Here is a 13,017-nt window from a genome sequence, read left to right as displayed (position 1 = left end):
TTGCTATCTCGAAGATCTTGCTTCAGCAGTGCCTGCTCTCAGAGTCAGCAGTTTGGACAAAAGAATGATGTCCAGGATGTTCAGTGGATGTTTCTGAATGGGAGCTAATGGTTGGGAGATCACTGGAGAGCTTTCGGGAATATTCTGAATCAGAGAGTTATCAGGGCTGGGAGGGAACACATCACCCCCGCCCCCTGCCCAGTTTATGTGAAGTGTGTGGGAATGAATGACAAATAAATTTGTGGGGGGGGGGGGAGAGGGAGAGGGAGAGGGAGGGGGGGAGAGAGAGAGAGAGAGACTGGGAGGGAGAGAACTGAGTTGAGATTAAATTATGGAATCATCCTCTGGGGAGATGACATAAGACAGTAGATCTGTTGCTCTGTAGAAGTGCAAATGGTGTTGTGTATTTGTACCTATATCAAATACTGGAAAAAAGCTGGTTTTCACTACTCATCAAAGGAACCAAATCCAGACAGCAGGACCGAAGGAACCTGCCAGTGCTAGTAGACAGTATAAACAATTGTTAATAACTCCCCTTTTTCTGTTTTGAATGGGAAGTGGAGATAAAAACAATGCAGTGACCAGCAGACAGCTATCCAGGTTAAGCACCCCAGTGCTCCGAAGGGTCCCTCACTGGTCTGTCCCTGCCTGCCACTCACTGTGCAGGCATTGCTTGAGAACCGCTCAGCTCCCATCTATTTGCACCTGCCCCCTCCTTGTTGCCTCACCTGGCAGGTGCAAATGGGCCAAGGGCCAAATCCAGGCATTCTGGGTCAGGTAGGTGGTGAGGGAAATGCCAGAGCCACTGTTGTGCTTTGTCACGGAGACCTGAAAGGCTTTTAAAGTGCAGAATTCTTTTTTAAAAAAAAATCCCGACTTGAAAAAAATGTTTCTAGCCACTGTGAAATTGCAATCATCCCTCCCCCCTGAGCACCTTGGAGATTGCGTAATTGTGGAAGTTATCGTCAAGTAGGTTCAGGGAATTGGTATGACATATAGAGCGTGGAAAATGGGATTACTGTACTATCGAGTCAGGAGGCGTGAAATGGGCAGAGGGAAATTGCATGACGACCGCTTCCCTTTTAATTCCCCAGAGGAACCCCGAACACCTACATTTCATTTCACTTTTTGGAGGGGTCTGTGATGCCTTTAATTCTAGTCATCAGTATGCATTAGTTAATATAATAACTTTTCCAACGTGGATCGTTTTTGTAAATCAGCTTCACCTTCCCCCTTTTCTATCCCTCTCTCCCTTCTCGGCAGCTTGCAAAAATTCACAGAAGGCGACCCAACAATCCCCGATAGCGCGAGCTCCTCCTCCCTCTCCGGTGCGCCGGCCGTTCCTAGGATCACCTTTTCTGCGCGCCACGCTTCCCGGATCCCCGGGCAGTGGCTGCTTTGCGATGTGACTCAGGCTGGTGCATCTGGGTCACCAAGGCGCGAATTAATTGCAGCAGCCACTCAGGGACCAGTCCGGCTTTTCTTCTTATTTAAAGAGCTTGCTGTTTTGTCAGTCCCAACCAGCGCGTTTCTTGCACCGGCAGCTCCGCCTCTTCCCATGTGATGGTTTCTGTTTTGCTTTCCTCCTACAGACGATCGGGAGGATCACCTCTGGGTCGCCACGTCTGCTGCTCGCTTGCTTGCCGCTTCGCCTTAGGGAATTTGGGAAATGAATTCTGTGAGTATAGAGGAGGGCTCAAAGCTGGCGCGAAGGAGCGCACACATCCATCCGCCCGGTTGCAAAAAAAGCGCTGCGCTTTGGTGAAAACTCAAAGGAGCGAAGAGTCTGGTGACACCTTGAAGGCCTGTAGATTGATTGCAGTAGGAACTTTCCCGAGCATCCGACCAGCTGGCCTCGAATCTTCAAGCTTTTCCCACAACGAACCGTGGCCGACTTCCGGGTGTCACAAGGCTCTTGTTTTTTTGCTGCAGCAGACAGTCACTAGGTTGGCTACCCTTCTGAATATGGGAAGGGTGGGCTCTAGTGGTTATAGAAGGGAAAGCCGGCAGCTGGGAGTCTTGTTTCTCTTTTGGTTTGCTAACAACTTGTTGGACTGGGTGAGGTGAGACATGGGGCTCCGTCCCGCATTTGTGGGTGCAGAAGGAATCTTTCATGTTAGGTCAAAGCTACATTTGCTTCCTTAGTCATCTACTGTTGGGAATCACTAGTGGAAAGATTGCTGTTGCATGCAGGTCCTGCTTTGGAACTCACTTCCTTGGGAAGCAGTGATGTCCATTAACTTGGATGGCTTTAAAAAAGGATTAGTGAAATTCATGGAGGAGGAGTAGGAGGCTATTAGTGGCTGCTAACCATAATAGCTAGGCTCTGCCTTAACTGCCAGAAGCAGCTATGCCTCTGAATATTTTATTATTATTAATTAAATCTGTGTACTGCCCTAAACCTGCAAGTCTCAGGGCGGTTCGCAAGATAAAATCACAATATAAAAACGTAACCTGGCTGGCCACTGTGAGAAGAGGGTGCTGGACTAGATGGGACTTTGGCCTGATCCAGCAGGCTGTTCTTATTACTGGCAGCTATTTTGTAGCTTCTTGTGGCTTGCTCATTTACTTTTGTAGTGTTTTTCTAATCTAATCAATTTCCTCTAATTATTCTGCAGTTTTAAGCACGTGCTGTGCTTGGAATGCTCTCTTTGAATGGAAGAGCTTAGTAATAATAATAACAGCAGTAGCAACAACAACAATAATAATAATAAAACAAAATAGTCTGCTTCTGATTCTTTTCCTGATTTGGAGGGATGCACGTGTTTATATTAAGTGGTATTTTGAAAATGGTTAGAGTAAAATACTCATTTACATAGTTGTCAGGAAGGAAAAGTGGGATAGAATCAATGGCAAGGAAAAGAAAGAGGGAAGTCAGGGGTGGGCCGAGGGCCACATTGCAAGCTTCTGAGGGCCCCATGATAGTGGTGGGTGTGGCCAGAGTAAAAAATTAGCGGAACAATTACAGTGGTACCTCGGGTTACAGACGCTTCAGGTTACAGACTCCGCTAACCCAGAAATAGTACCTCGGGTTAAGAACTTTGCTTCAGGATGAGAACAGAAATCGTGCTCCCGTGGCGCGGCAGCAGCAGGAGGCCCCATTAGCTAAAGTGGTGCTTCAGGTTAAGAACAGTTTCAGATTAGGAACGGACCTCCATAACGAATTAAGTACAAACCCAAGGTACCACTGTAATGTAAATCTCACTATTGTGGAGAAGGCTAATGTCTACATCCACTCATGAACCCTGCTGTGTTCTCCATCCAAGGAAGAGGCATGATCAGAGTTCAAGAACACATTCCAGCCAGGCATAAACACTCAAGGAAGAGTGCAAAGGAGGGTTTAGGAAGAGATGTAGCTGGGGGTGTTTCGTTTTGCTTTAAATCAAATCCCAGCACTTTCCAAACAGCTTTTCTTCTGCTTCTGAACAAGTAACTTCATCCCGCAAACTACGGTCATACCTCGGGTTATGAATGCTGCGGGTTGTGCGTTCTCGGGTTGCGGACCATGCTGAACCTGGAAGTACCGGAACACGTTACTTCCAGATTTCGGCACATGCACAGAAGCACGAAATGACATCACACTCATGTCATCACACGCAGATGCGGCGCTTCAGGTTGTGAACACTGCGGGTTGTGAACGTGCCTCCCGCACGGATCACGTTCGCAACCCGAGGTATAACTGTATTGCGACCTGTTTTTGAAAAAGAACAACTGTTTGAAATGTATTGGGCATAATAAAACAAAAAATAGCTGGCATCCCCAGTGGCGGAGGAACCCTCTCCAGCACCTGGGGCGGCGCAGCCCATACGAACTGCTCATGTGCGGCGACCGTATGGCCGGCGTGCGAGAGCGGCAGCCTGTATGGACTGTGGGCGCCCTCAGCTGCTCTACAGCTGGGGGGGGGAGGCAGGGGCCATTTTGTCACCCCTCCCAGAGTGGCACCCAGGGTGGACCGCCCCCCCTTCCTATGCCACTGGGCATCCCTCCCTGTGACAGCATAACTGGTCATGCTTTGCAGCCTTACCTGAAAAAAGTGTTCACCATTTGCACATGGGGTGGCCATGGAAGATGTAAGGAAAGCCCTGGTGGATCAAGCCTAAGATCTGTCCCGACTAGCATCCCGATCACAATAAGCTTGAAAAGGGTGCACCAGCTGTATGAGCCGAGTCGAGTTGTGTGGAGGGAATTTTGCCAAGTGCAGTTTTTCTTACTCTGGGCTGACAAATGCCCCCAACCAACATTCCCTCTTCTGCACAACTAATTGAAGGAACAGGAGCTCAGTCCTCTTTGGAAGCCGAAACCCCTGATTTCCTTCCCTTACTCATTTTGGAAGGGCGCCAAGGATTAGCGGTTTAGACAGTGGCATTCAGGAGAAGTAGAAACAAAGAACCTAGCAGACTTGGAACAGCAAAAACCCTGATTCTCTTCTTTCCCCCTTGTGCTCCTACCAGAGCCTCCGCCACAAAGACACCATGGAAATCCAGGAGATGGACCTCAGAGAGATGGGTTCTGTGATCCAATCCCGTGTGGTCTTGGAAGTGTCCAGCCAGGTCCAGTCACTCCTGGATTCCCTGGAGACCACCAAGCTAGAGATCGCCGTGACAGGCGAATCCGGCGCCGGCAAATCCACCTTCATCAACGCCCTGCTGGGGCTTAGTGACGGAGACCCCCGTGCTGCCGCTACCGGTGTCATCGAAACCACAGCCGTACCCACATCATACTCTCACCCTCGTCTGCCCAGTGTCCTCCTGTGGGACCTGCCGGGCATCGGCACCCCATGCTTCCAAGCGGAGCGCTACCTGGAGCAGGTGGGTCTCGAGAGGTACGATTTCTTCATCATCATCGCCTCGGAGCGGTTCCGGGAGAACCACGTCAGGCTGGCCCGCGCCGTGGGCTCCATGGGCAAGCGTTTCTACTTTATCCGCTCCAAGGTGGACCAGGACCTGAGGGCTTCACAGCGACGAAGGCCAGCCCGTTTTGAGGAGTCTCAGGTGCTGCGGGAGATAGAGGCGGACTGTCTCCGCCAGCTGCGGAATGAAGGCCTGGATTCCCCCAAGGTCTTCCTGGTCTCCAGCTTCGAGCTGCACCGGTTTGACTTCCAGCGCTTGCAAGACACTCTGGCCGAGGAGCTTGAAGGCCACAAGAGACACGCCTTGCTGCTCTCCTTCCCTTGCGTCACTGCAGCAGCTGTGGAGAAGAAGAAGGCATCGCTGCGCAAGCACATCTGGAAGAAGGCGTTGCTGGCCTGCGCCGTCTCGGCCTTGCCTGGCCAGAACCTCCACCTCAACATCCCCATGCTCATGAAAACCCTACACTCCTACCGCAAGAGTTTTGGCCTGGACGACGAGTCCCTGGGGGTCTTGGCCCTCGTGGCCTCCAAGCCCCGCCATGAGCTGACCAGTCAGGTGTGCTCAGCATTGGGGAAGGATCTTTCGGAGAACGCCGTGCACGCCGTCCTGAGCCAAGCTGCCTTGTACGGCCAAGTGGCTGCCCGGGTGGTGAAGAACAAAGTGCCTCTTTTTGACAACATGGTAGCTGGGGCCATCTCTTTCGTGGGTGCCTATTATCTGCTGCACACCGCCCTTGATAGCTTTGCACAAGATGCCCAGAGGGTCCTGGGACGGGCCTTTGATTTGGAGGATGAGGCTCAGGGCTACCCTCCAGAACCAGGATTTATCTTTGATTGAAGGTGGAGCAAGAGAGCTCCTTAAAAGTGCTTGGGGCTCATAGGTGCCTCTCCGCACTCTTTTATCCCCAGTCCTGCTTCTTAGTCACTTAGGTCCAGCTAACCCAGGAAAATGCAGTCAAAAGTCTTTGTGGGATGGACTTCACGTTGGCAGTTCTATCCAAAAACCCTGATGCACCCGCTGATATAACTGCCTTCCAAGAATGGTGCTATGCTAACTGGAAAGATCTTCTGCAGTTCTACTAGTTATGGTGGGTTACTGTTATCAGAATCCTACATACAACGTCCAGTGATAGCACTTTTTGTGAAAAATAATAAATTGCCAAAAAATAAAAAAAAATCCCAATGCAAATTAATTCAAGTTGGTGTTGGAAAATTTTCTGAGCCCCTTGAGTCCTTGAATTGAGCACGCTTGCTTTTATTTGGGTTTCATAAACATAGCTAAAAACATTGATTAGAAGGCAGGCTTCCCTAATGCCATATTTGCAGTTGGCATCCACTGTTGCTAATGAACTGATGAAGTGAAAACATTTTTGACCCAAATCACTGATGGTGAGTGCAATCACTTTGTTATCCTCCTGTAGCCAGGACAGTAGAACCCTGAAGAGCATCCACAGAAGGTCAGACTGGACGTAGTACCAATGGGATCATTCCTTCCTTTGCAAATCACAAGCATGGTACACGTGGGTGCAATTCTGATCAGGTCCGCGGATGAAAGTCATTTTCCACCCATGCCATGGCTTTGATACCAGCTACTTGCAACAGGAAACAACAATCTGAAGGGCACGTCACATGACAGTGACAAACCCTAATTCAGCCGTAACTGTGGACAGGGTACCAAACTGGCTAGACAGTATTCCAGTTGGCTGTGATTGCAGGATGGGATGCAGAGAAGTACCATCGCTGTCTCCCTTTCTTTGCAGGATCTCTCCTTCTCAAGTGGCTACATCTGGGAGGGCTGGGAGAGATCATAACTCACAGAGACTGTGTTTGCTTCTGACTTGGCTTTAAATGCATTTAACAGAAAGGAATCTAGTGGGAGGCAGACCACAACGCGAAGGATTGAGCCAGGAATGTGAAGATTGTGCGGCGACTCCGCCAAAGCCGCCAAAGGGTTTTGATTGTGTGAAGCTGGAAGGAGAAGCAGTCCTTTAAATGGTGCAAACTGCCTCCCCTGTGGGAATCACTTTGCAAATGCAAACTTCAGGTGTACTTTCTGCAACTCCACTCGGCTTGTTACCTTAACTTCAGAAGTGACCAGTTCTAACATTGCAGACCCGGGACTGCATCGTCTGTGAGCAGATTTATTCTTTATAAGAGTCATCTTGTATTAAATAAAGTTGTGTGTGAGTGCGAGTTCTGGTCATCTTGATCACAGGTGCAGGCAGTAGCAATCTTCCTCTGATGTTACACTGTTCAGTAGATTGTGAGCCATTATCGTAGCGTGCCAGCTGTCAAATTGTATTGACCATCTCATGTACTTTTTGAAAGTAATAATTGATTTTCAAGTTAGCAATCTCTGTATCGCGAGTCATAACCCAGGGCAATCACTTATTAGTTTGACCAGCAAGGAAAATATATTTCTATACCATCTACTGTATGTTTTTACAATGTAAAGGGCATGTCTAACCAATAAATTTTTCTATTTTTCTGCATATGCTGCCTTTGTGACTTGTTCATTGTATCCTTGGGGTCAAGGAGACTCTTGTGAAGCAAACAAAGAGGCAGTGTGCAACACACAGGGAACATCTGAGAGATCACGTCCTTCTCCACAGACTCCCTCGGGTGGTGCGATTCGCAGAGGAGGCCCTCTTGTTAGCTTGACTGCTTTGAAAGCTTCGGGGGGGGGGGTGCCGCCCAGCAAAGGGCCTTTTCTGTGGTATCCCCTAAATTGTGGAACTCCCTCCCCACAGACGTTCATCTGGCTCCTTCACCGTATGATTTCCTTCAAATTCCGAAGATGCACCTCCTTACACTGCTGTTTGACATTTGAGATGTATAGTTTTAGTGCTTACCGTTGGCCTGATCCAGTGGGCTTGTGTTCTTAGTTACCAAAAAATAAAGCAGAAAGTTCCACGTTACACGGCTTTCCTGCTGCTGGGTAGCTTAGACGGGGACACCTCAGCAAATTCTCCTGGTGAAAAACGTAACTCCCATTTCCATCAATTCCACAGCAAGTTGTGATTCTGCTTCAAGCTTAGGTCATCACTAGTGTCCAATGCTTTAAATGCAGGTGTCATAAACTAAAGGACTTCTCTCCCTTGTCCTATATAGCACTGCCATTTCTCCTCCTGATGTTGAGCCTGTGTGTGTTGTTGCTTATGAAGTCTGAATGGCACCACCAGTGCACAGGGCGTCAGACCCCTTGGTTTGCAGAACAAATCATCGTGGGGGTAGTGACAAAGGGGAGGAGGAGCCCGTAAAATAGCACAGTGGGTACTGAGAAGGCGTGGTAGCCATCTTTTGCTAAACGAGTGGGTTAGGGAATGGGAAATTCAGCGTGGGGAGGGAATGGAGTTCTTGTAATCCTAAATAGCAGAACTTCATACTGCAACATTTCGTTGCATACACTGTTTTAGCTACAAGGAAAACGACTTCTTTATATATATCAGCCATAGCAGCCTCGGTACAGAAAAGGGTAGCTACCCAACCCTGTTTGTAAGTTTTGCAAAAGTTTGTTTTGCCATGTGCAAGGGTTTCTGGAGCTCGCTAGATGGCAGTCTTTCCTTTGTTTACTGCTGATGCTATATTATACATAAAATCACCAGGGGATACTGTGCCACTTTATTTGGGTGACTGTCAGTATCAGGGTTTCCCCCCTTCCCCTAGGTCTTATTTTTTCCAATCCTAAATTCAGTACTCCACATTAGTTGTTCTTTTTTAATCCTCATGAAAATTCACCAGCAGTTTAATGCAAATTTCTAATATATCACTTTTGGTATGCAATTCTTCCTAGTTAATACGGGAAAAAAATGTTTTGCAAAGCACTGTTCCCTAATACAATGCATTTCCTTGTTGTCGTCCGTCGGCTCCCCCCCCTTTAATATTTATATGCATACCACACCCAAAGAACAGGGAAGAGATCTTGTTCCTTGCTGGCATAGGATTCTGAGGGGGAGAGCTTAACTCTCGCAGAATGCACAGATCTCAAATCTCTGACTTCACGCTCTGCTTGCTCCTAGATAAGGTATACCCCTCCCTTCCCTTATTTTTCTTTCTCTTAGCCTGAGTCCGTGGAAAGTTGCTGTGATCACTCTCCAGGTTTTCTTTACTCCATAGAATGAAGGGCTGGGTGTGTGCTTAACAACTATTTGCTGCCTGCATATCTGTAACCTTGCCATGAAAAGCAAGGTATATACCCTGCCTCTTCCTTGTAATAAACCATTTTCTTCCTATTTTCTGGTGTGGCATAGCCTTAATTGGGCCTAAGAGTTGAAGGTGTACTCACATTTTAAATGGATGCACAGTCTGACTCGGTGCGAAAGGGTCCACTCCACTCAGAGTTGCACACTGAGTGCGCACGTGTGGTCAACAGACAGGCCGTAAGTTCAAATGTACACACCTTGTAACCTTCCCCATTCCATGGCCAGAAGCCAATCCCCCTGACAGCTGAATCTTGCTTTGGATAGCTGGCTAGCTGAAAGTGCTCGCTTAACAGACACTGATGCTTTGTTTGATGTAAGGAACATGAGAAGATGCTTTCAGGGCCGGCCCTACTATTAGGCATAATGAGACCCCTGCCTCAAGTGGTGAATGTTGCTGGGTCAGCAAGTGATAGAAAGGTGTTGAAGATAAAACTACGGGGCCTTCTTTGCCCCGCCCCCCCCCCAAACTAGGTTGCCCACCCTCGGGGAACGGCATTGTCCCATTGCTGGGCTTTGGATACAGAAGCATCATATTGTCCTTCGCCTCAGGCAGCAAAATGCCTTGAGCTGGTCCTAGCTGCCTTATACCAAGGCAGATCATCGGGCCCATCTAGCTCACTGTTGTTTTCCACTCTGATAGGCAATAGCTTGCAGGTGAGGATCTTTCTCAGCCCAATTAGGGGCTGGGGAACATTTTAAGCCCAAGGGCCACATTCCCTTACAGACAGTCTTTTGGGGGCCATGTGTTGGTGGTGGGCAGGGCCAGAGGGAAAAGTGGGCAGAGCAATTGAACTTTACCTGTGCCCAGTTGGCTTGTTTCACATGCACTCCCATGCCTCTCTCTATCCTCCACGCTGGGAAGCAAGAGACGTTAGCAGAGTTTGAGACTGCATTTGAGCCAGGCAAAAACGATCAAGAGGTGTGTGCAAAGCAGAACCAGACCAGGGGATGTCATTCTGGGTCTAGAGAGAGTCCCAAGGGCCATATGGCAAGGGCTGGTGGTCTGCATCTGCTTGCTGGGTATGAGGCCCTTCATCTCTGGTGTATGTGATAGTAGTAGACTGGAGCATAGCTGTCAACTTACAGATTTGAAAATAAGGGACCAGCAGCCTTGAAAATAGGGGACCAGCAGCCAAAATAAGGGACCTGCAGCCTCACCTGTTCCAGGCACTCCAGTCTTCCTGTCCTCCTGCAGTCTGGTCAAACTCATGCTGGTAGCTTCGAGAACACTGTCCAACCAACTTTGTAACCAGAGGTTCAACTGAATAGAATCTGAATCACATGCACCACAAGGCCTATGCAGCCTCAACTTAAGATGGCTCCCCCGCCTGGCTTTGCACTGCAAAGTTTGCAGCAGCACGTGCAACAAAATGGCGTCCAGCATTCAAAAAACCTCTCAGCTTGCATTAACTAGCCACACACAAGGCATGCAAGCTCCACCCCCCAGTCGTTCTTAGACTTCTTATTGGGTGAGCAACACAGCCAAGCAACACAGTTGGAGCCTCCCTCCTCCCTGGCCGGCCGGCAGGGAGGGAGGGAGGGAGGGAGAGGAGCTGCTTCCTTTGAAATTTAAGGGACATCATTTAAGGGACATCCATCAATAAGAGACAGCAGCGGGACATGACGCTGGAATAAGGGACTGTCCCTTCAAATATGGGACACTTGACAGCTATGGACTGGAGTCATAGATTGCCTGGAGGCAGAGCAGTGGGAGGCAACTGTTACGTACTGAAGTTCTCACCCTGGGCCAGCAGGGGGATACTGTAGATAGTTATGCAAATGAAGGATCAAAAAGTGACGTTCAGTGATTGGATAGTTTTGTATGCAAATGAAAGATCGAAAAGTGACGTTCAGTGATTGGATAGTTTTAGAAAATGGCAACAGTTGCATTGTTCTGGAGCTCTATATAAGCAGGCTGACTGAGCTCCTCAGCCTAGTTCTGTTCTGACACCTGAATAAAGAAGAGCTGTTTGAAGAATTGCTGTGTCGTCTGCTATGTTCGCCCACAACTTAACAGCAACAGCTAGGAAACCCCCAGGGGGAGAAGGCTCAGAGCCCAGGGAATGGTAGTGAGACAACGATGCCTGGTCACAGGGAAAAGATGGAGCAGACTGGGAGGAGGAAGTGTCAGAAGCTGAAAAGGCAACAGGATTTCGTGAGCAGGAAGAGACTCTGGCAGAGAGCGGTTCAGAATCAGAGGCAGGAGAGGAGGGGGGGCAGGAGACAGAGATGAGGCAGGCTGCTAAAGAATCCAGGGAGTCTCCCCCTCTTGCTGCGACCATCTCTCCCCCCATGTGTTTCAGCACATGAAAAGGAATGAAGAGAGTGGAGCAAAGAGAGACAAGACACAAGAGCTTCAGGTTGCTAGAACCAGGGGTGGAGTTTTAGAAAGCTGTGAAAGTTTAGGGACCTTCAGTCCCCGCAAGACCTACTGGGTAGAGTTGCTGCCATCACTAGGCCTGAGTTGTTTTGTTGTTTTTTTGAATAAAGAGTTAACTTCACTGACACTGGTGTGTTGAGAGCCAGTGTGGTGTAGTGGCTAAGAGCGGTAGTCTTGGAATCTGGGGAACCGGGTTCGCGTCTCCGCTCCTCCACATGCAGCTGCTGGGTGACCTTGGGCCAGTCACACTTCTCTGAGGTCTCTCAGCCCCACTCACCTCACAGAGTGTTTGTTGTGGGGGAGGAAGGGAAAGGAGAATGTTAGCGGCTTTGAGACTCCTTAAAGGGAGTGAAAGGAGGGATATCAAATCCAAACTCTTCTTCTTCTTCTTCTTTATTGCTTACCGACTCTTGACTCTGGCTCCTGACAACTAGATGGGCAAATAGTCTGACCAAGCATATAAATCTCACACCCTTCATTCCTAGCCAGTGGTCTGCTAGTGGGCCATTTGGCTGTAATTTGGGGGGGGGGGGAGAATGTATCATCCATCCAATTGACAAACTGGCCTTGCTTGTGATCTTTTGCTGATCATGTATCATGATGACTTTTCCTTTTCAAATAACGCGGGGTGTAGGTAGGAATTAGGAAATCCCCAGTTCTTAAAAAGGGCGTGCACACTTCTTGTTGCCTGTGAACTCTGGTTATCTCCGGTTACCTGTGTTCTCCTAATTTTTACAGCTTGTCCTTCTGTCAGAATGGTGCTCTTTATGAGAGGTGAGAGTGTTTGCCGTGAACAAATGTTTGCAGAAAGCTGCCAAATGAGTCCAAAGTCTCCTTTGCTATTTTGGTCTTCTTCCAGCTATCCTATGACCATTATGCTGCCATTAGAGTGCATGTGCTTTCAAGAACAATGGGGCAAGAGATGCCAAAAGTCTTGGTCTTCCCACCCCATCTTTCCTTATTAAGAGATAGGATTTGGAAGGTGGGAGACAGAGCGTGGGAACTGCAGATTCACACCCTGAGCTGACCTGTGAAGTCTGATCATCCCATTGAAAACCTGGTAATAAGGAGTGAGAAAGATGGCTAAGTCTGCAATCTAACATCCCTTTCTCAGGGGGCAAGTCCCATGGAACTGAATGGGATTTACCTCTAACTCAGAGGTGGGGGACCTTTGGCCCTCCAAATGTTGCTGGACTACAATTCCCATCATCCTTGGCCATGCTGACTGGGGCTGATGGAGCTGCAATCATCCAACAACTTCAGAAACTCCAAATGTCCCTATTTTCCAGGGACAGTCCTGGATTTCCAACCCCAAAATAGCTACAGTCAGGAAGCAGCCTCAGTGGCGCCTCTAACCATAAAAATGTCCAGGCCAGAGCATCAGCTCTCTGCAAAGTCAAAATGATTCAGGATGCTTCTATGTTTGGAGGACTGCGGCAGAGTGGATTTGGGGTTAGGGAACACACCCCACCTCTTTGCAGCCAGAGCAGAATGCTTCTCTGCCCCACGTCTGTAGGTAAATGGGTGTTCATCCCCTTGTACATACACTCCCAGATAAAATCCTGACATTCTTCCTTGTTTTCAAT

At 48.7% G+C, this 13,017-nt stretch overlaps 1 protein-coding gene across 2 annotated transcripts; it reads left to right on the top strand.

The window, feature by feature from the left end:
- The first annotated feature begins 280 nt into the window (after positions 1-280).
- Positions 281-7,341, top strand: LOC309375191 (interferon-inducible GTPase 5-like). 2 transcript variants are annotated; one of them, XM_081920770.1, is made up of 2 exons: positions 281-1,678; positions 4,452-7,341. In XM_081920770.1, the coding sequence occupies exons 1-2, from the start codon at positions 1,670-1,672 to the stop codon at positions 5,685-5,687; spliced, it is 1,245 nt and encodes a 414-aa protein (XP_081776896.1). In that variant the 5' UTR covers positions 281-1,669; the 3' UTR covers positions 5,688-7,341. The 2 variants fall into 2 exon arrangements, with proteins under 2 accessions (XP_081776896.1, XP_081776897.1); XM_081920771.1 differs by having other exon boundaries at positions 282-1,682.
- Positions 7,342-13,017: the final 5,676 nt, after the last annotated feature.

Source organism: Podarcis melisellensis (assembly GCF_964234715.1).
Source record: "Podarcis melisellensis genome assembly, chromosome: 8".
NCBI classification, from domain to species: domain Eukaryota; kingdom Metazoa; phylum Chordata; class Lepidosauria; order Squamata; family Lacertidae; genus Podarcis; species Podarcis melisellensis.
Note: the sequence above shows the minus strand (reverse complement) of the source record. Positions and strands in the feature narration are given on the sequence as shown.